At 41.6% G+C, this 27,240-nt stretch overlaps 1 protein-coding gene across 2 annotated transcripts in view; it reads right to left on the reverse strand.

Moving 5' to 3' along the window:
• SND1 (staphylococcal nuclease and tudor domain containing 1) overlaps window positions 1–27,240 on the reverse strand; it is a 420,353-nt gene that overhangs the window by 235,948 nt on the left and 157,165 nt on the right. For both annotated transcript variants that reach the window (XM_032642818.1, XM_032642817.1), the window contains one exon: window positions 26,746–26,835. In XM_032642818.1, the coding sequence (XP_032498709.1) occupies window positions 26,746–26,835 (90 nt within the window). The remainder of the gene's footprint in view (window positions 1–26,745; window positions 26,836–27,240) is intronic.

The raw sequence follows: 27,240 nt of genomic DNA on the forward strand, positions 1-27,240 counted from the left end.
ACCACAGAAGTTTAGACAACTCTGTGGGAAAGAATTTAAAGCCAAAACTTCTAGCAGCTCTAGACGGTAACAGAAAAATGCCCAGTGAGTATAAGCAGAATATACTGATACAACCACCTGGATCACACAACAGTACCAACCTCCAAACACTAGAAAATCACCAACTGAGGCTTCCATCTATAGCCGAGCTTATTGCGATCATTGGCCAAGGTCTTTATGCAAACTACCCTAAGGAGAGACTTCTTTTTTTGTTTGTTTGTTTTGCAGTACGCGGGCCTCTCACTGTTGTGGCCTCTCCTGCCGCGGAGCAACAGGCTCCGGATGCGCAGGCTCAGCGGCCACGGCCCACGGGCCCAGCCGCCCCGCGGCACGCGAGATCCTCCCGGACCAGGGCACGAACCCGCGTCCCCTGCATCGGCAGGCAGACTCTCAACCACTGCGCCACCAGGGAAGCCCAGGAGAGACTTCTTGAACAATCTCAGAAGAATTGTCTGAAACCCAATCATTTCACTTCATTCAGTACATTTCAGAACTAGTAGGTATAGGAAATGGAAATCAAACTTACTGTATTAGAGAAAGTGCAGGCAAAACTGCTATAGATACATGCTAAATTTCATATATATGAATGAAATCAAACAGAACAGTAACACACATCAAAAAAAAAACAACAAGAAAATTTCAGGTTAATTAGGTGAAAAAGAAACAATGGGTCCATAATATATTGTCTATTTTCTCTGTAAAAGATAAACCAAGATGCATAGGTATGTTTAAATCAAATGAAATGATGCACTTATAAATAGAACCTGCATAATAAATGGTTGTAATTGATAGGTTATAAATTGAAATATTTAATAAAATGAGCATTCTGTTAGTGACATCTGATAAAATTCCTGTGCGTAAATGTCATGATAAACATAATACACTAATTAAATCACTAAAATATTCAATGATAAGTGTGGGGTTCAAAAGCCTAGAAAAACATCCCATAGTTAACAGGAAATTATAGGCATGTTAGAGATACCCTGATCTGGAGCAAATGGGGAAAACAGAGAAGAATTAACTGGCATTGATCTAATAAGCAACTCCCAAACCTGGAAAGAATGAACATAACCAATTTTTAATAATTCCACAACATATCAGCAACCAACCTATCTGTGAGAGCTTTTTTTTTTAAATACACATTTTTGCTTCTCTTGAATATTGTGAGACTATATTTTAGCTGCTTAGAGGTGTCTGGGCTGTGGAGCTGGGGGAGTCACATTAATAACATCTACAACATAACAGTTATTCGGAAAGATTAAATAATCTGTCCGAAAATTATGCAAGACAGGGCTCTTCTGCAATACGGAATGGCAAACTCATACAATTTGGAATAGAGTAGCTTACAAAGACTGAAAATGGAAAATATCTCACTAGTAAGTTACTTTTTAATGTTTAAGTTAAAATTTTTATTACTATACAAAGATTTTTTTTTATTCCAACTCTTAGTTAGCTGAGCTTTTAAGGGATAAAGTAAAATGAATGACTATTTAAAATCAAATGAAAGGAATCACAGTTATGACCTAAGGCAAGCATATACCACTATGTAAGAAAAAGCAGATTCAGAGGAGTTATGTGAATTACCCAGATTTAAAGAGTAATTCAATGAAAGAGTTGTAACTACTAGAACCTAAATATCAGAGCAAATAAAATTTGAAATTATAAGAACAGTAATCCACAATAAAAAGTCATTTCAGTAAATGAAGCCTGTTATATGCCTGGAGAGATTTACAGTCTAAGAGCCCAAGGTCTTCCAAGTCTGAGAAGCTACCCTTTCAGAAGCTACACTTAAATACAGGATACAATGCAGGGGGCTGAAGGGGTAATCCATGAGAAGCCTGAGACAGACTTCCAACTTTGGTTATTGCCTCTGGTTCTCTCCAAAACTACCCAGCTTATTGCTGTATCTCCTGCTGATCTACAAGAAAATCAAAAATAAAAATACAAAGAAATGATTTTGTTGCGATGTTGCTTTAAAATAACTAAGGAAATAATGGAAGGTTAAAATTAAGCATTAAGAACTAGACTAAATGAAATATATGGAGAAGAATAAAATTAAAGTTTAAATTAGAATTAAAATCTCAAAAACCATTAGTATGACTTTTTAAATGGGAGAAAATATATGGGACTTAAAAGGGGGGAAGCTATCATACTTCTTAAATGACCAAATCCTGTGTAAAAAAGCACTCAACATCAATGAAGATTTATTATATACAAATTATAATTATATATAAATTATACATAAAAGAAGCTTTTTTGCCCTTAACGCTTCTAAACTTAAGATCCTCCCAAATCTAGAAGCCTGATTCTGTATGCTCAGTGAATCTAGTTGATTATACAGTATGGCATGTTTAGTGAAACATAAAATAAAGCCACCGTACCATAGTTCAAAAAATTAAGATGAACACAAATTGGTGAAATAAATAATCACACAATCACGGAATAAAATGACACAGCCATTGTAATTATTACTTTAAGAAATTTCATTTAAGGATGTGAGGAAATCTTCAGGTTATGCTGTCAATTGAAAAAATAAGGACATATAGATTTATTTGTATGTTTATATTTGAATCAGAGAAAATACCTCAAAATGTTAACAGTGCTTTGAATTACTTTTAATTTTCCTTTATACTTTCCAAATTTAATATAACAAAAATACATTGCTTTTATAATCAGGAAACAAAAACCCACAGAAGGAAAACAAAAGATCATCACAGTTAAGGTGTGGTCTAAGGTAACAGGAGTCACACTCGTAAAAAGCATAACCCGTGTGTCAAAGATAACAGGGGAGACTTGATCCTCTGGCTCCAATTCTCCAGAAGGCTTGGAATCAAGTAAAAAAGTTTTATTTTGTGCTTGCATGTTCCTACTTCCCTTTTTTCAAAAATAACTTACAAATTGTAGTAACCAAGTCTAACATTCTAAAAACCAGAGAAAGTATGTGGCAAATACTTAATCTGAGAAGGAAGTCCATGGGGTCACTCCCAAAGAAGAAAGGTCAAGAAAGAGGTCTGTAAAGCTTTCCAAAGTGAAGAACTAAAGAAATAAGATGGTCAACAGTAGGAAGATGACTAGAGGGACTTCCCAGGGGGTCTAGGGTTAAGACTCCACCTTCCAATGCAGGGGGTGTGGGTTCCATCCCTGGTAGGGGAAACTAAGATCCCACATGCTGTGCAGTGCAGCCAAAAAAAAAAAAACTAGAATTACTCAAAATAAAGACACTCCATGGCTCAAGAAGACAAAATACAAATCGCTTTATGCATTCCCATTTGTATCTGTGGAAACTGCATAGGAACCCTTCATCTTTTCCTAGCAGTGCGAATGCTACCTGTACTAGAGTGATGACAAGACCAGCACCATGAAAACGGATGAAGACCAGAATTTACATTCTAGGCTGTAGAGCCAAAGTGAATCCTAAACCTATATTGGTTTAGTCCTTAGAACTGGCAGGTAATTTTGGAGGCCAACAAATGACAATAGTGCTGAGGATGTACCTGGCCTAACTCATTTCAATCAATTTTGGTTAATATGCACTTTATTGTAAAAAGGACACTATTTAGAATCAGTGGAAACTTGAGAATAACACTACGGAGAAATGACAATATAATATGACACTAACTGAACAATCGGTTTATCTACATCTTTTAATAAAGCCGCATTTCTACTTCATTTTGTTCTCAGTATACCTCTCATTTAGTACTAGCACAAATCATTAATTGCTATAAGCAACCAATAATTATCACTCTGTAATACAAAAAATAACAAATCTCTCACCTGAAGTATCAGTGAAGTACTTTAAACAAAACATGTTACCCTATGGGATGAGAAATAAACCCATTTCACAATATTACCTCAAATGTAATCAATCTTTGAATTCGACCTCTTAATAGTAAACCAAGTGGAAATAATATTTTGAAATGCTGGATTAATTAATCGAGTGTTCATCTGGGAGCTGAAAAGCAGGACATCCAACATCTATTTCTAACTGATGACCAAACAGCTGTGCTTGTTGGATAGGTAAGTTCAGGAGACAGAGACTTCCATTTAGGGCTTCAAGCTTGAGACTTTCAGAGAGACTGGGGGTTAAGAAAGAATGCTGGATGGGGCATACTTTGTATTTTATTTAGCTTACTTTGGGTCACAGTAAATTAAGTTCTCATCATATCTCCTGCCACTTCCCAAGGAAACTCTATCAAGATATGAAAAATGTACCTGAAATCTCAGAAAAGAAGCAAACTGGATGTTAAGAGTACTCTCCAAGCTCTCCCTTCCCCAGGTCCACTCCCACTTCCTCTGAGTCAGGCAAATCCAAGTCAGTGTCACTGAGCACTTGGGGATTAAAAAGGTTTTCTTTTAAAAAAGGGCAAGCGGGGCTTCCCTGGTGGCGCAGTGGTTGAGAGTCCGCCTGCTGATGCAGGGGACACGGGTTCTTGCCCTGGTCCAGGAAAGACCCCACATGCCGCGGAGCGGCTGGGCCCGTGAGCCATGGCCGCTGAGCCTGCGCATCCGGAGCCTGTGCTCCACAACGGGAGAGGCCACAACAGTGAGAGGCCCGCATACCGCAAAAAAAAAAAAAAAAAAAGAAAGAAAGAAAAAAAGGGCAAGCAATAGACTCTCATCTTGTTAGATTGGCTTTTTTTTTTTAAAAGATGTTGGGGGTAGGAGTTTGTTTGTTTGTTTATTTATTTATTATTTATTTATGCATGCATGCTGTGTTGGGTCTTCGTTTCTGTGCAAGGGCCTTCTCTAGCTGTGGCAAGGGGGGGCCACTCTTCATCACGGTGTGCGGTCCCCTCACTATCGCAGCCTCTCTTGTTGCGGAGCACAGGCTCCAGACGCGCAGGTTCACAGGCCCAGTTGCTCCATGGCACGTGGGATCCTCCCAAACCAGGGCTTGAACCCGTGGTCCCCTGCTTTAGCAGGCAGATTCTCAACCACTGCGCCACCAGGGAAGCCCTAGATTGGTTTTAAAGGCAACAGAGGGGGGCTTCCCTGGTGGCGCAGTGGTTAAGAATAGCCTCCCAATGCAGGGGACATGGGTTCGAGCCCTGCTCCAGGAAGATCCCACATGCCACAGAGCAACTAAGCCCACGCACCACAACTATGGAGCCTGTGCTCTAGAGTCCACGAGCCACAACTACTGAGCCCGCGTGTCACAACTTCTGAAGCCCGCACGCCTAGAGCTGGTGCTCCACAAGATAAGCCACTACAATGAGAAGCCCACGCACTCACTGCAAGCAAGAGTAATCCCCGCTCGCTGCAACTAGAGAAAGCCCGCATGCAGCAATGAAGACCCAACGCAGCCAAAAATAATAAATAAATTAAATAAATTAAAAAAATAATAAAGGCAACAGACGCTAAAGAAAATAAAATGACAGCCGTCTTTCTCTCATTCAACCTTATCAGGACACAAAAGAGAGCAAGTTCACGTTTTGTCATATTATATACTGCTCCCTGTTCTTAATTTTCCTAAGCCCTGACTCAGTAGTTTGCTATTATCGATTGAGCTCTTACAATATGCTGAGCACTGCACTAAGTGCTTTGCATATATTATCTCATTTAATGCTCATGACAGGACTGAACTACGTAATGCTACCCCAGAGATTCAAACACATGTCTATGTGGATCCAAAAGTCCGTGTGCTAAACAATGACAAATAGCCAAAAATAGGATATTGATTATATACTCACTAGATATTAAATGATAAAAGTACCTCAAGTAGAAGTCAATTTAATGACACAGGGAAACCATCATACTGAAGATTACAAAACACTAAGTACCATGTAATTATTAGCTAAGTTGAAAATTATGCAAATACCCAAGTGCATAAAAAGATTGGAATAATATACACTCAAGTATTAACAGATGTTACCCTTGGGTGGTAGTTTCTTTTTGCTTTAACTTTTCTTTCAAAAACATTTCTTTTCGAATGAACAAGTGTTGCTTTTGTCACTGATAAAACAGGCAGTACGTGTTATTTACAGCAAAACAGCAAAAACAAAATACACTATCATAAACAAGGACAGAATGGACACTATCCCCAATATTAGCAGATTTCATAATTACATTTTCAAATAGGAAAATTATAGTCACAGAGAAAACTAGGCTGAAAACAGCAACAACTCGTTAGTACTTTTAAGCATGTAAAATGAAATACAAATGCAGAGATACCATTTTTCTTAATACATATGAAATTTTAACTATTTATGATACCAGTATTTGAAGAATATCTCCCCACAAACACATCTGTCTATATAAGCCTAAAATATCTCTGGAAAGATTTATAAGGAAATAACACTAGTTGTTTCTGAGAAGGTAAACTCAATTGGTACAGGAGCAGGATAGAAGGGAGCTCTTCGATTTTATAGCATTTATTAGCATTTAAGTTTTGAACCAAACAAATGTATAACCTACTCAAATAATTAACATAAAAAATAAGCAAGGACCGTCAAGATGCTAGAGGAGTAAGACATGGAGATCACCTTCCACCCCACAAATATATCAAAAATACATCTACAAGTGGAACAACTCCTACAGAACACCTACTGAATGGTGGCAGAAAACCTCAGACTTCCCAAAAGCCATGTGGCGGACAGGGTCTTGGTGCTCCGGCCAGGTGTCAGGCCTGTGCCTCTGAGGTGGGACAGCGGAGTTTAGGACACTGGTCCAACAGAGACCTCCCAGCTCCATGTAGTACCAAACGGCAAAAGTTCTCCCAGAGATCTCCATCTCAACACTAAGACCAGCTCCACTCAATGACCAGCAAGGTACAGTGCTGGACACCCTATGCCAAACAACTAGCAAGACAGGAACACAACCCCGCCCATTAGCACAGAGGCTGCCTAAAATCATAAGAAGGTCCAAAACACACCACCAGATGAGGTCCTGCCCATAAGACAAGATCCAGCCTCATCCACGAGAATACAGGCACCAGTCCCCTCCACCAGGAAGCCTACAAAACCCAATGAACCAACCTTACCCCCTGGGGGCAGACACCAAACACAACGGGAACTACGAACCTGCAGCCTACGAAAAGGAGACCCCAAACACAGTAAGTTAAGCGAAATAAGAAGACAAAGAAACACACAGCAGATGAAGGAGCAAGGTAAAGCCCCACCAGACCAAATAAATTAAGAGAAAACAGGCAGTCTACCTGAAAAAGAGTTCAGAGTAATGACAGTAAAGATGACCCAAAATCATGGAAATAGAATGGAAAATATACAAGAAATGTTTAAAAAGGACCCAGAAGAACTAAAGAGCAAACAATGATCAAAAACACAATAAATGAAATTAAAAATTCTCTAGAGGAATCAATAGCAGAATAACTGAGGCAGAAGAAAGGATAAGTGACCTGGAAGATACAATAGTGGAAATAACTACCACAGAGCAGAACAAAGAATAAAGAATGAAAAGAAATGAAGACAGTCTCAGAGACCTCTGGGACAATATTAAACACACCAACATTTGAATTACATGGGTCCCAGAAGAAGAAGAGAAAAAGAAAGGGACTGAGAAAATATTTGAAGAGATTTTACTTGAAAACTTCCCTAATGTGGGAAAGGAAATAGTCAATCAAGCCCAGGAAGCGCAGAGACTCCCATACAGGATAAAACCAAGGAGAAAAATGCCAAGGCACACATTAATCAAACTATCAAAATTAAATACAAAGAAAAAATACGAAAAGCAGCAAGGGAAAAGGAACAAATAACACACAAGGGAATCCCCATAAGCTTAATAGCTGATCTTTCAGAAGAAACTCTGGAAGCCAGAAGGGAGTGGCAGGACATATTTAAAGTGATGAAAGGGAAAAAAGCTAAAACCAAGATTACTCCACCCAGCAAGGATCTCATTCAGAGTCCAAAGAAGAATTAAAACCTTTACAGACAAGCAAAAGCTAAGAGAATTCAGCACCACCAAGCCAGCTTTACAACAAATGCTAAGGGAACTTCTCTAGGCAGGAAACACAAGAGAAGGAAAACCCCTACAATAACAAACCCACACAATTAAGAAAATGGTAATAGGAACATACATATCAATAACTACCTTAAATGTAAATGGATTAAATGCTCCAACCAAAAGACACAGACTGGATGCATGGATTCAAAGATGAGACCCATATAAATGCTGTCTACAAGAGACACACTTCAGAAATAGGGACACATACAGACTGAAAGTGAGGGCATGGAAAAAGATATTCCATGCAAATGGAAATCAAAAGAAAGCTGGAGTAGCAATACTCATATCAGACAAAACAGACTTTAAAATAAAGACTATTACAAGAGACAAAGAAGGACACTACATAATGATCAAGGGATCGATCCAAGAAGAAGATATAACAATTGTAAATATTTATGCACCCAACATAGAAGCACCTCAATACATAAGGCAAATACTAACAGCCATAAAAGGGGAAAGCGACAGTAACACAATCATAGTAGGGGACTTTAACACCCCACTTTCACCAATAGACAGATAATCTAAAACAAAAATAAGGAAACACAAGCTTGAAATGACACATTAGACAAGATGGACTTAATTGATATATATGGGACATTGCATCCAAAAACAACAGAATACACTTTCTTCTCAAGTGCTCCTGTAACATTCTCGAAGAAAGATCACACCTTGGGTCACAAATCAAGCCTTGCTAAAAGTAAGAAAATTGAAATTGTATCAAGTATCTTTACCAACCACAACACTATGAGACTAGAGATCAATTACAGGAAAAAAAACTGTAAAAAAAACTACAAACACATGAAGGCTAAACAATACACTACTAAATAACCAAGAGATCACTGAAGAAATCAAAGAGGAAATCAAAAAATACCTAGAAACAAATGACAATGAAAACACGACGACCCAAAACCTATGGGATGCAGCAAAAGCACTTCCAAGAGGGAAGTTTATAGCAATACAATACTACCTCAAGAAACAAATGTCAAATATACAACCTAACCTCACACCTACAGCAATTAGAGAATGAAGAACAAAAAAACCCAGGGGCTTCCCTGGTGGCTCAGTGGTTGAGAGTCCACCTGCCGATGCAGGGTACACGGGTTCATGACCCGGTCCGGGAAGATCCCACATGCCGCGGAGCGGCTAGGCCCATGAGCCGTGGCCACTGGGCCTGTGCATCCAGAGCCTGTGCTCCGCAACGGGAGAGGCCACAACAGTGAGAGGCCCGCATACCGCAAAACAAAACAAAACAAAAAAACCCCAGGGCTTCCCTGGTGGCACAGTGGTTGAGAGTCCGCCTGCAGATGCAGGGGGCGCGGGTTCGTGCCCCGGTCCGGGAAGATCCCACATGCCGCAGAGCGGCTAGGCCCGTGAGCCATGGCCACTGAGCCTGCGCATCCGGAGCCTGTGCTCCGCAACGGGAGAGGCCACAACAGTGAGAGGCCCGCGTACCACACACACACAAAAAAAAAAAAAAAAAAAAAAAAAACCCCAAAGTTAGCAGAAGGAAAGAAATCATAAAAATCAGATGAGAAATCAAAAGAAATGAAGGACACAATAGCAAAGATCGATAAAACTAAAAGCTGGTTCTTTGAGAAGATAAACAAAATCTATAAACAATTAGCCAGACTCATCAAGGAAAAAAAAAGGGAAAGACTCAAATCAACAGAATTAGAAATGAAAAAGAAGTAACAGCAGACACTGCAGAAATACAAAGGATCATGAGAGATTACTACAAGCAACTCTATGCCAATAAAATGGACAACCTGGAAGAAATGGAAAATACAAACAGAGCAACCACAAGCACTGAAATTGAGACTGTGATTAAAAATCTTCCAACAAACAGAAGCCCAAGACCACATGGCTTCACAGGCGAATTCTATCAAACATTTAGAAAGAGCTAACACCTATCCTTCTCAAACTCTTCCAAAATAAAGCAGAGGGAGAAACTCTCTCAAACTCATTCTATGAGGCCACCATCACCCTGATACCAAAAGCAGACAAAGATGTCACAAAGAAAGAAAGCTACAGGCCAATATCACTGATGAACATAGATGCAAAAATCCTCAACAAAATACTAGCAAATAGAATCCAACAGCACATTAAAAGGATCATACACCATGATCAAGTGGGGTTTATTCCAGGAATGCAAGGATTCTTCAATACATGCAAATCAATCAATGTGATACACCATATTTACAAATTGAAGGAGAAAAACCATATGATCACCTCAATAGATGCAGAAAGAGCTTTTTACAAAATTCAACACCCATTTATGATAAAAACCCTCCAGAAAGTAGGCATAGAGGAAACTTACCTCAACATAATAAAGGCCATATATGACAAACCCACAGCCAACAGTGCTCTCAAGGGAGAAAAACTGAAACCATTTCCTCTAAAATCAGGAACAAGACAAGGTTGCCCACTCTTACCACTATTATTCTACATAGTTTTGGAAGCCCTAGCCACAGCAATCAGAGAAGGAAAAGAATCAAAAGGAATCCAAATTGGAAAAGAAGAAGTAAAGCTGTCACTGTTTGCAGATGACATGATAGTATACATAGAAAATCCTACAGACTCTACCAGAAAACTACTAGAGCTAATCAATGGATTTGGTAAAGTAGCAGGATACAAAATTAACGCACAGGAATCTCTTGCATTCCTATACGCTAATGATGAAAAATCTGAAAGAGAAATTAAGGAAACACTCCCACTTACCACTGCAACAAAAAGAATAAAATATCTAGGAATAAACCTAGCTAAGGAGACAAAAGACCTGTATGCAGAAAATTATAAGACAATGATGAAAGAAACTGAAGAAGATACAAACAGGTGGAGAGATATACCATGTTCTTGGATTGGAAGAATCAACATTGTGAAAATGACTATACTATGCAATCTATAGTATACAATGCAAACCCTATCAAACTACCAATGGCATTTTTCACAGAACTAGAACAAAAAATTTCACAATTTCTATGGAAACACAAAAGATCCTGAACAGCCAAAGCAATCTTGAGAAAGAAAAACAGAGCTGGAGGAATTAGGCTCCCTGACTTCAGACTATAGTACAAAGCTACAATAATCAAGACAGTATAGTACTGGCACAAAAACAGAAACATAGATCAGTGGAACAGAATAGAAAGCCCAGAGATAAACCCACACACATATGGTCACCTTATCTTTGATAAAGGAGACAAGAATATACAATGGAGAAAAGACAGCCTCTTCAATAAATGGTGCTGGGAAAAGTGGACAGCTAAATGCCAAAGAATGAAATTAGAACACTCCCTAACACCACACACAAAAATAAACTCAAAATGGATTAAAGACCTAAATGTAAGGCCAGATACTATCAAACTCTTAGAGGAAAACATAGGCAGAGCACTCTATGACATAAATCACAGCAAGATCCTTTTTGACCCACCTCCTAGAAAAATGGAAATAAAAACAAAAATGAACAAATGGGACCTAATGAAACTCAAAAGCTTTTGCACAGCAAAGGGAACCGTAAACAGGACGAAAAGACAACCCTCAGTATGGGAGAAAATACTTGCAAATGAAGCAACTGACAAAGGATTAATCTCCAAAGTTTACAAGCAGCTCATGTAGCTCAATATCAAAAAAACAAAGAACCCAGTTGAAAAATGGGCAGAAAACCTAAACAGACATTTCTCCAAAGAAGATATACAGATTGCCAACAGACATATGAAAGGATGCCCAACATCACTAATCATTAGAGAAATACAAATCAAAACTACAATGAGGTATCACCTCACACCAGTCAGAATGGCCATCATCAAAATATCTACAAACAATAAATGCTGGAGAGGGTGTGAAGAAAAGGGAACCCTCTTGCACTGTTGGTGGGAATGTAATTTGACACAGCCACTATGGAGAACAGTATGGAGGTTCCTTAAAAAACTAAAAACAGACTACCATACGACCCAGCAACCTCACTACTGGGCATATACCCTGAGAAAACCATAAGTCAAAAAGAGTCATGTACCACAATGTTCACTGCAGCTCTATTTACAATAGTCAGGAAATGGAAGCAACCTAAGTGTCTATCGACAGATGAATGGATAAAGAAGATGTGGCACATATATACAATGGAATATTACTCAGCCATAAAAAGAAATGAAATTGAGTTATCTGTAGTGAAGGGGATGAACCTAGAGTCTGTCATACAAAGTGAAGTTAAGTCAGAAAGAGAAAAACAAATACTGTATGCTAACACATATATATGGAATCTAAAAAACAAAAAATGCTTCTGAAGAACCTAGGGGCAGGATAGGAATAAAGACGCAGATGTAGAGAATGGACTTGAGGACACGGGGAGGGGGAGAGGTAAGCTGCGATGAAGTGAGAGAGTGGCATGGACATATGCACACCACCAAATGTAAGATAGATAGCTAGTGGGAAGCAGCCGCATAGCACAGGGAGAGCAGCTCGGTGCTTTGTGACCACCTAGAGGGGTGGGATAGGGAGGGTGGGAGGGAGACGCAAGAGGGAGGGGATATGGGGATATATGTATACGTATAGCTGATTCACTTTGTTATACAGCAGGAACTAACACAACATTGTAAAGCAATTATACTCCAATAAAGATGTTAAAAAAAATAAGCCCCCCAACACACACACACACACACACACACACACACACACACACACACACAAGAAAAACTTAAGACAATGTTATTGGTTTCCTAGCAAAGAGAAACAGCTAGAAAAAAATACCTAAAAGATAAAGGATATGTTATGTAATTTAAATGTCTGCCTATTTTATACAATAGTTTGTCAAAAATATCCTACGTTTCCATACTGGCTTTCCTCAAATGTCTTCACAATGTCTGTTTCAGCGAATGAAACAACAAAAAGGATTTAGTTTCTTGATTTGACTTTGAAAATCTTTAGGAGAAAATAAAAAAAGATGCACTGCTTTATCCATATATGTCCTTTCTAAAAATGACACCTCCATCTATTTCTTTTTTTAAAGTTAAGAACATGTTATATAAAACAACCAAAAAATGTTTTAAATTATGTCTTCCTGGATGTTTAAAAATTAAATTTAAAAATTCTGTAAGGAAAAGTATCTTTGCCTCGCCATAGGTACACATCAATGCAAAGAGGAATCTCTGCAAGAAAAGGAAGAAACAAGAACCGAAAAAACATCAACCTGGACGCACAGGGGTGGAGGACAGGGATAATGACTTGGAGTCAAGGAAGAAACGATCAAATCCAAATGCCAATTCCAGGAAGGTAGATCATCCGAGGAAAACACACTTCCCACAGATTCGGAAGCAGGTCCCAGTGTCATCCAAACAGTTATTCTTTTCTTAGTGAGTACAATGTGCAAGCACCCCACAAGGTCTTGTGCTTGGGGCAGCATCAAGCTGACATATCACCAGAGCACCTAGCAAGGACACACACACCCTGGCCCACTGACTACAATCCCCCAGGGAAGGGCAATCCAGACTAAAAGCACTGACCAACAGTTTCTTCCTCATCCATGTTTTCCCTTTTCCAGAAACAAGGGAAGTAACAGTTAAAGCAGGCAGACAATTTAAAATGTATCACAACATCATCTAGCCTGTCAAATTTTGTGTTCATCCGAGATGGCCCAAGGAGAAACTAGAACTGCCAAGCAAACCAAGTGGACCTTGTTCAGAGAGAAGCTGATGCTTTGTCAGCTTTGGTCATGGACCAAGTTCTATGCTGGTGGAAGAACAGAAACAAGAAAAGATGACATTCAGCACATCACTTTTTTTCCTCTTAAGGCCAGAAAGGTCCCAGGGATCCAGGGCAATGGCCAAGTCAGACAATACGGCAGATGGGTTGTGTGTATTGGAAAATGAGAGCTACTACAGGCTTGGAATTTTGAAGCTGTTCGTGTTGCAGGTCTGAGCACCTTTGAGGAGGGGGATGGTAAATGCAAGGTTGGAAGGAGGGGAGGGAAAAGGAAGGAAAACCACCAGAAGGTTAGAGAGACGGAAGGAAAGGAATGGGGAGTATGTGTTGGTACGAGAGGAGATATTAAAGACTATCAATACCACGTTCGCTCTCTGAACGGCAAGAGAGACGTCATAAATCTACCTAGACTTAGTGATCTTATAACCATTTTCCCTTCGGGAAGCTATGATGAGCGACCACCAAAGCAGAAGCACAGAAGAGCGGCAACACGACTCATCTTTGTCTCTCATCTTCAAAGACTCTCCCATGCTGGGGAGCTCAAACCGCACACAGCTTTTCTTCCACACAGCTGGCAGCACCACTGGCAATGGGAGAAACTAGCAGAAAATGTGAAAAGGCTCCAGGCTGCCTCAGAGTCAGTCACTGTGACGCACTGGGTTTCCCAAGCCATTATTTCAAAATGTAGCCAACTGATGAGTGATGGAGGGAAACAAAACACCAGCCCCACAATGGGAGAAAATCATTTGACGACAGAGGTCCCAGAAAACGGAGAAAAAAAGGTCCTTGCCCCAATGGGAAACTTGACTGTGACCACAACCATAACAGTTTAAACTTTAAATTTCAGTTGAAAAGATATAAAAGATACTGTGACCATAACTCAGTGACATAAGCATAGCAGGAAAAGAATGAATTCAATCTCCTGGCTTTCTCTTGGGGAGGTAGGAGTCTGGCTGGTAAAAGATAATTAAAGCCACACCATAAAGGTGGTGGAGATTTATCTTCAACACATGCGAACATAACCCTCAAATCTTGTGTTTTGGCTACCACAGGTATCCCCATTCATTGTTATTTAAAATAAATCTTTAGTGTCAAAAGATTACACTTTCAGAACTATAAAAGGATCAGGTAGATCAATTCAGCAAAAACAGGGCAAAAAAATGTTCACTCCCCTTTTACCGACAAGGAAATTAAGGAAATAAAATAAAAGGAACCATCATCCAAGGTCATGGAGTTAGGTGAACAAGGACTAGATGTACAAGGAAATTAAGGAAATAAAATAAAAGGAACCATCATCCAAGGTCATGGAGTTAGGTGAACAAGGACTAGATGTACTTCATACTTCAGGTCCCTTGGTTCCAGGAACCCAAGTTTTCCCACCTCCATCCCAGGCAAGGGGAATCGACCTGCCCTCCCCAGGGTGACTACCAGGAAAACTACACAGTGATCGGTAGATGACCGTTACGTCAGAGAGTCTGGTCAGAGATACCAGGATGACCAGTTGACCCTTTCTGGATTCTTTAAGATCTTACAAAAATAGATTCCTTTGTAATTTACGAGTGAAGAAAATAAGGCAGACTGGAAGAAATAAACTCATCCCAAGTGTAAGAATTTGAACATACACAATATTCAGCTGCATATCTTCTAGCCTCTGAGGTCACAGAAATGTCCTACCTCTTCATTGTAATGTGGGCTGACAATTGTGGACAATGCCACAGGTCTGCATTTGAGGTGCTAGTTTCTATTTCCATCCTAGGAACTTACAAGGTTCCATCCTTTGTGCCCTGCCCAAAAGTTATTCCTAATGCAGCTGTCTGCTTCCATGCCCTCCCTATCCTGGCACACCTGAGGAGTCACAGCTGTCAAAATAACATGCCCCTTTTACAAATGAAGAAACAGAGGCGACATGAATGCACAGACCACACAGTTAGGGATGCATCTCTCAGCTCTTAAGATTCACTAGGAAAGTTAAGAAGCTTCCCCAGCTCACACCAACGGCCTGAGGCAATATTTCACCAAAATGTTCAACCAATTTCTAATTAGGGCCCAGGTCACTCCGCCTTACATTCCCTCCCCCTCCCTCTTTTTTGGATAAAGGGGTGTCAGAGATTTACACGCTGCAGAAACTGGGCCTCGTGAGGGGAAAATCTGATGCTTAACGCGCCTCTCCTGTCCAGTCCCCCCGGCCCAACCCTCGCATCGAAGTCTAGCCTGACAGGCTCTGAGGAGCTGGGCTCAGCAGCAACCCGGCAGGCTAAAAGGTACCCAACACACCGCAGAAATGGCCAAGCGGAGCCAGTTAGGGACTTATTTACTTCCAATACATCTGGACTATTGTTGGAGAAGACGGACATTATGAAGCCCAGGTCCCAGGGAATGGGAATGTCAGGGAGCAGTCAGGGGCCATCAAGCGTCTGTCACTTAGAGGTTTAAAATCATAATGAATGATCCAAGTGAAAAATATTAACTTATTGCCTACTAGTTGGGTAAATCCCTCTGTCAAAAATCATTTTTCAAGAGGACGAATTATAAATGCTGCACATTTTCAAAAAGACGCAGAAACAGCCCCAAAGTTGACCTCCTGCAGTAAGGAGTGGCTGCTTGGGCTGCCTCCCGAAGAGCCCACAGGGAGGGTGGCCTCGTAGGCATCCAGCACACTGCCAGTGGGGGAGCGATTAGTTCATAACCGTAACTCATATCCAGAAAAACAAAAACATCCTTATTCTACCTGGTTTTTTTTTTGCGGTACGCAGGCCTCTCACTGCCATGCCCTCTCCCGTTGCGGAGCACAGGCTCCGAACGCACAGGCTCAGCGGCCATGGCTCACGGGCCCAGCTGCTCCATGGCATGTGGGATCCTCCCGGACCGAGGCACGAACCCGCGTCCCCTGCGTCGGCAGGCGGACTCTCAACCACTGCGCCACCAGGGAAGCCCTCTACCTGTTTTTAAGGTCTTGCTTTTTATTTGTCAGACAGAGCTATGCCTGAAGTCTCGTTGAAGTGGGGCTCGAGGTCTATATTGTACGAGGAAATTAAAGAAGACAGGTGACAGGAAAACCATCTGTCCAGCTTAGAGCTACGCCATGAGCTTTCTACATCCCTTCTCTATATTCAAAGACTTCCAATCTTTCTTAAGAACTGCCAGATAGAGGACAAATCCCACCACCTCTGTAAAGACTTATTGGGGGATCCTAATCTGATTCCTGACATCAGGAGTTGAGAGCTGAAGAAAGGGTCAGACAGGCTCTTTGCCCCATAGAGGGTGAGGGAGGTCAGACCTGGGAACAGATACTCCAGAAATGGGCACAGGGGAGTAATAGGACAGACAGCCCCCGACTTTACATGGGGAGCCAGCCAGGAATAAGGAACCGTGCTAAGATTCTTACAGAAAAAGAAGTGTGAAAGCAAGAAGCTGTGAAAGGGCTTGGCGTGTCGACACAAGGGTGAGAAGTTATTTGTGACGTATCATATGGAGGGTAGAGTAGGAAGTAAGACTGGAAATGGAAACATCCCTAAATGACATTATGCTATTTTATATACAACCGGCTTTCCTTTACCTTCATTTAAGGAGTCAGATGCTTTTCTGCAGCCATCTGGGTGTCCCCAGAGTCTGTGAGATGACCATGACTGTGCACACAGAAAGCGATTCTGACAGCAGCATGAAAGATGGCAGAGACTAGAAGGAGAACTACTTAAGATGCAGTCGCAGTGACTGAGAGATAAGGAGCACACAGGCCAGTAGCCATGGGTAATACTGTGAAAAGGAAGATTTGGAAGTGATAACTATGGCAGAATCAGATGAAACTGGGATGGGGAGACTGCTGATACTAAAGTTTGGGATAACAGGTGGGTGGTGACATTATTTAGGACCAACAACAAAGGTAGCCTAGCCAAGGCAGTTTGTGAGCAGGGAAGAAAATCGTATGGAAGCCAAGAACTACATTTTAGACATAATAGATGACAGCTATCTACTGGCATCTGTATTTGGGTATCTAGTATTCAGCAGCTGGAAACTGATCTTAAGGCAGAGAAAGAAATCAGGGGTGGAAATATTCATATATAAGAGACAGCTGAAGCCATTAAGTGCAGAAGGTCACACAGCAGGTGTGACCTCTCGTCTCTGAAAGACAACTATGATCTGTACAATTCACATTAATATTAATCCAATCCTGCCAAGAGACATGTTTCTTATCTCAGTTATTCAAATCTGTTCTTATTCAACTTCACACATTTTGATGTAATCTTATCGCAGTTAGACTGTAGGCAACTTGTGACAGAGATATTTTATTCATATTTTTCCTCCAAAAAGGTACCCAACCACCATGTGCCTTTTCTAAACTATTAGTTCCATGAGAACAGGTGTTCATAAGGCTCAATCCCCAATGTCTTGAACAAGGTGTGGTATGGAGTAGTTGCTCAAGAAATAGTTCCTGAATAATAAAAATGAGTTGACTTCCCCAGGCTGCCACTTCCGGCCTTCTCCTAGGGACTGCCTCCAAAAGGATAAACCTACTCAACCTTTGTCTTCAGAAGAGGACCACCTGCTCATCAGCCCAGCCCAATCACTTTTTGCAGTCAGAAGAGGTGGGAAGGCAAAGTTGCAGAAAAAATTTCTCATCCAAAATGACCAGATTAAAGACAAAACCTGAGATTCCTGTAGTTACAGAAGAACACTCATGCACAGCTCCCCATAGCACACACCCTGAGCAGGCGACATGTCACACATGGTGCTTATTATTCCTAATGTCCTTTTCATCAGCCTTAAATGGGATGAGCATGGTTCATCAAAAGCTCCTGCCAGGAATGATTTCTCCCAGGCTGAGCCGTATTTCAAAACACTAATGATCGAAGTCCAAGTGATGGAGGCCCCGTGACTGTGGCAGCCCTCTTAAGTGGACATCAGCACTCATCCTTCAAGGAAGGGAAACAGGACAGAAGCCCGAGGGTGAGCCTACCGACAACACTAGAAATGTGCTCTCAAGTATTAATTACTCTATACCAATTATCAGCTGGTCTGAAGACGGGGCGGCATTAAAGCCCAGGAGGAGTAACGACGGAAAGAATAAACACAAATACCGAAAGACAAGACAGTCTTGTACAAAACTGAAAAACAAGGACTCCAGCCAAGAGTCAACTGGCAAGATAGACAAAGAAGCTAACCTGGGCTTCCCTGGTGGTGCAGTGGTTAAGAATCCCCCTGCCAATGCAGGGGACACGGGTTCGAGCCCTGGTCCGGGAAGATCCCACATGCCGTGGAGCAACTAAGCCCGTGCACCACAACTACTGAGCCTGAGCTCTAGAGCCTGTGAGCCACAACTGCAAGCCACAACTACGAGCCCGTGTGCCGCAACTACTGAAGCCTACACGCCCAGAACCCATGCTCCACAACAAGAGAAGCCACCTGAAGAAGAAGCCCGCGCACCACAACGAAGAGTAGCCCCCGCTCGCTGCAACTAGAGAAAGCCTGCATGCAGCAACAAAGACCCAATGCAGCCATAAATAAATAAATAAATAAATTTTAAAAATTAAAAAAAAAAAAAAGGAAGCTAACCTACATTTCCGCTGCTTTACTTTCCTAGGGTTGCTGTAACCCAAGCACCATAAACTGGTTGGCTTACAACAGAAATTTACTCTAATGACTTCGGAAGCCTCAAGTCTGACTTCAAGATGTACACAGGGCCGATGCGCCCTCTGAAGGCTCTAGGGAAGAATCCTTCCTCGCCTCTTCCTAGCTACTCGTGGCTCTTGGCCGTCTCCTTGGCATTCCATGCCGCAGCTGCGTCACTTCAATCTCCATCTCCACTGTCACGTGTCCTTCCTTCTCTGTCTGTGTCCTACCCTCTTCTAAGGAAGGCACAGGTCTTTGGGTTCAGACCCCACCCTAATCCAGTAGGATTTCATTTTAACCCATTACATCTGTGAAGACCCTATTTCCAGATAAGGTCACCTTCTGAGGTTCTAAAAGGACATGAATTCTGAGGGGACACTATTCATCCCGCTACACCCATCATTATGAAAACACCAGGAAAGACCATCCAAGCCAGCAATCCTCATGGGGTAGAATTGCAGCTCTTTAGGAATACCTGAAAATTTGCCAGAGAAAAGATAACTGGTAAGTGAAAGCAAAATGGCAGTTCCACATATCAACAAAAGAACTCGATTCAGTAAGAACCAAAAGTTTCGCTCAGATTTTAAACGCATGAAAACAAGGAGCACATAGCCTTTGAGCTCACAACCGCATGGCCTTAATTATGAAGCTGCAGCCCTAAGACACCACTTCAGTCACCCAGCTGTAAAGAATTGGAGGGGACTTCCCTGGCAGTCCAGTGGTTAAGACCTTGCCTTCCAATGCAGGGGGTGCAGGTTCGATCCCTGGTCAGGGAGCTAAGATCCCACATGCCTCCTGGCCAAAAAACCAAAACATACAAAAAAGAAGCAATATTGTAACAAATTCAATAAAGACTTTATAAATGGTCTGCATCAAGAAAGTCTTAAAAAAATAAAGAATTGGAGGAATTTCCACCTTAGAACCAAGAGACAATTGCGCATACTACCTTCTTGTACACCCACACGTTGTTCATGCCCTTGGGAAAGAAATACGCAAGCAACCGGAAATATGAGCCTCACTTTCTGGACACAGCAAAAACAGAGGCCACAGAAAGGAACCCTTAAGAGCCTGTGCCTAAAAATTGGACTCACTACTTCTGAATGATGTCTTATTTTGCAAAAACACCGAACCCTTCTTCTTACTAGCAAAGTTATATGTGCTAACCCTATATAGACCCTTGTAAGATGAAACTACCGAATAAAAAAATATTGTGAGAAAAGATAGCAGGAGTTGGGTTTCCTTCCCAACTGAGCACATCTGGACAGTCTCACTTTACTCACTCTCGTCCACACTATAAGATATTCTATACACTATCGTTGAGCCTAAGCTCAGAAGAATCTATTTGCTGTAAACCAGGAGGTATAGGAAGTTGGAAGATTTGCAATTCAGCACATTTTATAGGGTTTTTGGCACATAAGGGTTATTTTTAAAGCAGGAAAAAAAGCCTGTTCTCTCCCTACCCCCAAACACAGCTGAGCTGATTCAGCACAAATCTCCCCCTAAAATAAAATCCCAATTTGCAGAGAACAGGCATGGAAAGTTCCAGCCCCAAGGACGGCATTTCAGAATCCTCGTTGAAAAGATCAGGAGTGGGTGGCTTCACCACCCACTGACCAAAGACAAGCTGACCAAAAATCAGTTATAAATGTAAGGGCTTCACCAGAGCCTACGAGCGACTTGGGAGTCCAGGGAAGAGAAGTCTTTAAACAACGTGATGCCCAGTAGTAACCAAAGACAGGAGATCCTGAGGGTTCTGGTAGCTAATAAATCATTTCCCATGGGTGAGCATACAGAAGACATTTCCAGGAATGCAGTTTAAAGTTCCAGTTTCTTCATTTAACTAAGAGGTCCTTTCTGAAGAAGGCATTACAATATACACCATACAAATACCACATTTCGCCAAAGAGCTATATGCTCAGCTCAGCACCCTGATGGTCCCTAAAGCACAGAGGTACTCTGCATAATCTGCAGATAAAAAAACCCAAAAACCCATCAAGAAGAGCTCTTAAGTGGCAGCAGGGCGAGCGCTACCTTGCTGAGAACAAGTCTCCAGAAACAGGCCGTGCTACTGTCATTTCTGTTAATTACCTTCACCAGACAAGGGAGTTGATGAGTCAAGCCAAGGGGTCGAGGGCATCTACAATGACCCTTGGTCTCCAGTGCACCCTGACACACTCCTGGCCCGTCTAAGTGCGAGAAGTCTTACCTGGAAAAGGCATGGTCAGAAAATACAAGCCATTCAAAATATCACTCGATTTGGTGAATATCTTCAAGCCATTTATTCAAAAAATTTACAGCCATGTTGACGGTAACAGCTGGCACTGAGAAAGCAAGGACAAGCAACCTCGTATAAACCTGTCGATTTAAATCACAATGCATTCACAACCTTAGGGCCTGTTTTGATCATTAATGTAAAGGACTTTTCCATAGCGTGAGTGTATCACATTAATATGAAGTGGAAAATGTGGACATGACTAAGGAAATGTTTACAAAAACCAAACTAAAATACATTAGAGGTAATTAAGAACAAGAATCCCCAGACTGCCACCTTTGTACTTAACACAGCGTATTAAGTAACACATGGCAAAAGTATTTTTAAGCAACAGGACAGCCCTGTGATATAGCCCGTGAGTAGAGTGAAAGAATGCTCCTCAAAAAAGCTCCATGACCTTCAAGAGCTCTCACCGGCTGAGTGGAGCACGGCTTCGGCTGAGGAAGGCTACACCGGGTATCTTCAGGGACCAGTCCTCAACCTGTGCTCCTCAACCTGGGCGCGGCCCTGGCCCAAGATAAAAAAGTGACCTGTCCTTCCCCTTCTCCCAGAAGCCTCACCTCTGCCAAGAGATTGAAGAGAAAGGACAATCAAGCTCCACACTTGCTTAGCACAGTTACCTATGACCTCACATTGTCTGCGTAACTGAAGAACATGTAATCTGACACTGGTTTCTCTGAAGAACAATCTGATGAAACATCACTTCACCGGGACATCTCTAAGACTAATGAGATAATGTCTAGAGGGCTGAAGGCAATCAGAGGGCTGATCCATGGTGCTCTTACCACCTGCGGCTATCTGGAGACGAGGACGATGCGGCTGAAGAGGATCAACTTCTCATAGCAGGTAGAGTACATGTTATACACAAGAACTGGCGTATCCCAAAAAGCACCGTGACCCTGGCTATCTACCCATGATTCAGTACATACAACAGGAAAGCGGGCCTTTCCAGATGCCTTTTAATTCAAAATCATGATTAAAAGCATAGACATCTGGGGTAAGATAGCTAATTCCTATGAGTTTCAGTTTCTATGCCTATGAAAATAGAAATGATACATATATCTTTCAGGGTGGAGGTGAAAATTAAGTAAAGTGAAAACAAAATTCAGTATTTTTCCATCAAGAAACAACTCAATAAATGACAGCTCTACTCTTTAGAATGAGCATTATATGAAGTGCCTTAAAAAATAGAAGTCTTTAGGTCACGCTACATATTGGAATAGCATGAAAATCACACATAGGCAGCCACCACCAAAGAACAAATGAGCCCTATCTTCCATAGCTGATTTAGACATTCGGAATATTTTATCCCATAGAAACAAGGCTATTAACAGTGGTTGGGTTGCCGGCCTCGTTCATAAAGGCACATTAACCTAGAATAAAGATAATATCATTTACATACAATACCAACCATTCTAGACAGACCAGGTTTACCACGAGTTCAGTTTTGAACCTGCTGTAACTGTAAATCCGGTACACATGGAAATCATTTCCACCCACCCCAAAGAGCCCCACGTCCCCAAAAGTACAACCCTCAAGCAAAATAGGTTTCCAAAAAAGAACAATCTAAAGCAATATGAATTAGAAATAATTCCCTAATTCATAGCCCAATAACTTCCCAAATGCCTGCATTTATCAAGAAAATTACCTAATTTTTAGTGCCTAAAGAGTCAACCTAGTTTACGGAACAAATTTTAATGGCATAAAAATCATACAAAGTCAGCCGTTGATTTACAAATGAGCCGCATCCCCCAAATTTACTTATATCAACAGAAACAGTGACAAAACCTTTAGGGAAGAGACGAATTGGGGGGTAGAGTTTCTGGAGATAGATGCTCATCCAGGCTCTCCTATCTATTGCCAGGGCTGAAGCTTCATCGCTTCTTGCAATTTCATCTCATCGACCATTTTTGACCCTTCAATTGTCCAAACAAGTTACAACTTTGAACACAATGGTTCCCATGGTGATAGAAATTTTGCAATCAAGGGACAGGAGTTACAGTGATTCATATGTCATTCATAAATGCTGTATTAAACAGATTAAAAAATATTTAGAGATTTTATGAAATAGCTGGAGAAAATTCCCAGTGAAGATCCCAGCTATTATTACTTTATTCCACTGAGAGCAAAATGACTTAGGCACACAAACTCTTGCTTTCCTTGGGCTGACGGTCTCTAAACATTAAGAAAAAAAATGTACACAGAGAAAGAAACTGCTCCTGCTATCAGAAGAGGACCTTAGCTCTGGTTCTCTTAGGAGGGCATCTCACCATTTTATACTCACTAAGGATGCCATTCTGGAAAACGAAGGGACATGTCGAAGTTACCAAGGATTCCATGCGTCCACTACACTGGGACCATGAAGAAACCCAGAAGAAATTAGCAAGACAGTTCTCTCCTCCATGCATATTCCTTAGTCATATTTTAGTGAAAGCACAGATGGAAGATGGTAAACAAGGGATGGGGAGGGCATTCTACCAGGCAGTATAGCAATTCAGACAGCTTCTGAAACACTTCCAGGATACGCACATATCCTACCTCTCCCTTAAACCAGATAACACACACACACACACAAATATACACTCCAATACAAGCAGATACACATTTTGTGGAAGCTGAAACCAGGTGACACCCAAATCTGCACAAGGGGTTGATGGCAGTCAAATTAGTTGCGCACTGATTCACATATCTTGACCTCAGACCTGAGAAAGTCAGGCAATGCTAGATTCTAAACAAAAGCAGTATTATTAAACAAAACCAAACCACATAATGCAACAGGCACCTGGAAAAACATGAATGACTAGTATTATCCTGGATTCTCATCCATGAGAGAGGAAAGGCAAATAATATTCCCAGTTCACAAATGCTAAAACCAAGGCTCAGAGAGGTGCCTGGTTACTTTAAGGCATTTAGCCAGAATTACATCTTGGGAGTGAACCAAAGTGAATTTCCATAACTGAAATGGAGGCCACTGAATCTAACAAAGCACCTCACCACTTTACCTTCAATCCCAATGCTCTACAGTCTAGAAACCCCTCCAAACTTCTTATTATAGACTCTCTGGGATGGTCAAATAATAGCCTGGGCAGAGAAGATGATTTTTACCTCCATTATCTTGTTTAAGCTGTGACAGGCTGTACTAACCAGCTTTCGCGCACAGGCACACACAGGCACACATGCTCTCTCTCGGTGCCTCTTAATCACCACGTGCTGCACTGAACAGCTGCAGAGGTCTGAAGGGAATTGGCAGAAATGTGTGATGATGTGCTAGCCACCCCCCTGAGGCAGCCACTGCCCTGTCTGCTCCCAGACTCCAAAGCACATGGGTGTTCGCTGTCGCAACTGATGGGCCCAGAAGACAGGCAAGTGGTTTCAGGTGGTGAGTCAGGAAAAGCAGTTTGCATCAGGAATGTTCCAGCCCAGCAGAGCTTAGCTGCAGCCTTCTCCCTAGGCAGGGATACAGTATTCATCGTTTACACAGTGTCACCGTGGGGGACAAAACTTGGGCTCAGCACAAATAGAATCCAATCAACTCTGATGCAGAGGAAACAGTAAATGAGTTTTCTCCCACCAAGAAGGAGCCTAATTGCTTAAGAATTGCCACCATATCTGACACTGGAGGTCGGTTCTTTTATCCTGAGACAGAGGACTTTACAAAGGCCCAGCAGGCACATAGTGTTTGAGAGCAGAGGCCTGGGCTAACTTTCTAGAACCATTCAGCAGCTGCTACCCTGAGCTGTGATCTCTGCTCCTAGGGACAAAGCACAATCAGGGAAGGGCAATATTCAAACAAACCAGGTGGATGCCAGAATACACACCACACAACTGGCTGTGCACGAAGCTAATACGCACTGCCACTCCTTTCAGTGTGGTTTTGGATGGATTTCAATAGAAATGAACACGTGCAGGGGGAATTCCTTGCTTGTCTCTACGCCACTGTTTACGAGCCAGTAAATTAGTGATATGGTATCAACTTGGTGAAACAGACGTCAGACATTCAATCAGATAACAGATCTAGAAATTGAAAGAGGCTTAAAGCCACCATTTGCACTACACGTCATGAATGAATACAGCATTCTGTCATGTTTTATACAATGACAAATGAGCCTATTCTCTCAAGGAATCTGAGGAGATAAATACTTGTTTTAGGGAATCCGGTTTGGTTTCTCTACCTCAAAATCAGCAATTTCACCTTTTGCCCAGCTTCAAAATCTCTTGCAATAATTTATCATTCTAGTAACTACAGTACTTTGACAAACCTCTCACAACTCCAATCGTTTAGAAACCTGAACGTAGGTAAAGAATGCTAATATGGCTTCAACATGTCGAGGTCAGACTTAGAAACAAATGGCCTTACCTTTCTGAACCTATAATAAAAGTTGGCCCAAAACATAACATTTCCTGGAAGAATCCCCACCAACGGAAAGTAAGGAGAACACAAATCAGTCTTTCTCTGAACAGATTTCCCTCAATTACCGCAGGAATTATTCTATTCGTTTCCTCTGTTTACCCAGGACACAAAGAAATGTCCGGGATATGCAGGTTGGGGAGGTCAGGGAAAATCAGTGGAAGATCAGAGGCTCATTATCAGCTTCCCAGAACAACAAGTTCTGCAGCAGGTCATAGAACATTCTGCTCTAAGAACACAAGGAAATGCCCTCTGAGGGCCTGAGCCGCTGCACTACACCAGAAAGTCTCCCAACAAACCAGCAGGAAACCACACCCTCTTTTCCACAAAAGGCAGGCTCCTATTCCAGAAGCCCTCTTCTCCTCAGAAACAGGGGAGTCAGAAAAAAAGCAGCCGCTATCTTTCATTAGCAAATCCCACAGCCCCGACTTTTAATGCAAGTGGCTGGAGAGAAGCAGAGAGCTACTCTGCTTTAATGGAAGTGGATGGAGCTCAGGGCAATATGCAATTACTGAGACTGGAATTGAGCCTGGATCCTGGAAAGAACATGCCATGAGAGCCCTGGAAATCACACTGTGGTCAGGGCCCCAATTTTAAACTTCTCCCAAGGGATGCCACTTCCTGAGACAGAGGCACGCCTCTCTTCATATCAAAGTAATACTACTTGACTTGGTGGAGGAGAGTCATTTGCTGGTCTCTGGGATTTCATCACAAGAGCCCACATTAAAACAACCCCTAACCACTTGCAAATTATGTTTCTGCCATCACTTACCTTTTTCCCAATAAGCTTCTTTCGCAGAAATTCCCGGGCTTCAAACATATAGGGAATGTCATAGAGGGGACGCAGTTTCTTGTTCTTATCCTTAAAGCAAAATAAAATACCGCATCAGGAATGAGAAAACAAAGCAAAAACTGACACATGAACACAGCCAAGACTGCGAGATAATGACAACACACCTGAAGTATGCTCTAGCTCTCAGTATCACAAATATTGAATAATTGCTAGATATACAGTAAACGATTAACTAAGTATTTGGTTGAAATGCTTTACAGGGAACAAGACCATCTTTTTCCAAATGACAGGCTCAAAAATAAGCAATGGAATGTTTACACAACTGGAAACAACCTAAATGTTCATCAACAGGGAAAGAGCTATGTAAACTGCAGTATAGAAGCAGCTCACTGAGTATTAGGACCCTTCTAATATTTACAGATATACTATAAATCTCATTCTATTACTCTGTAAGCCTTTTTTAAGCACCTACCA

This window comes from Phocoena sinus, chromosome 9 (assembly GCF_008692025.1).
Source record: "Phocoena sinus isolate mPhoSin1 chromosome 9, mPhoSin1.pri, whole genome shotgun sequence".
Taxonomy (NCBI): domain Eukaryota; kingdom Metazoa; phylum Chordata; class Mammalia; order Artiodactyla; family Phocoenidae; genus Phocoena; species Phocoena sinus.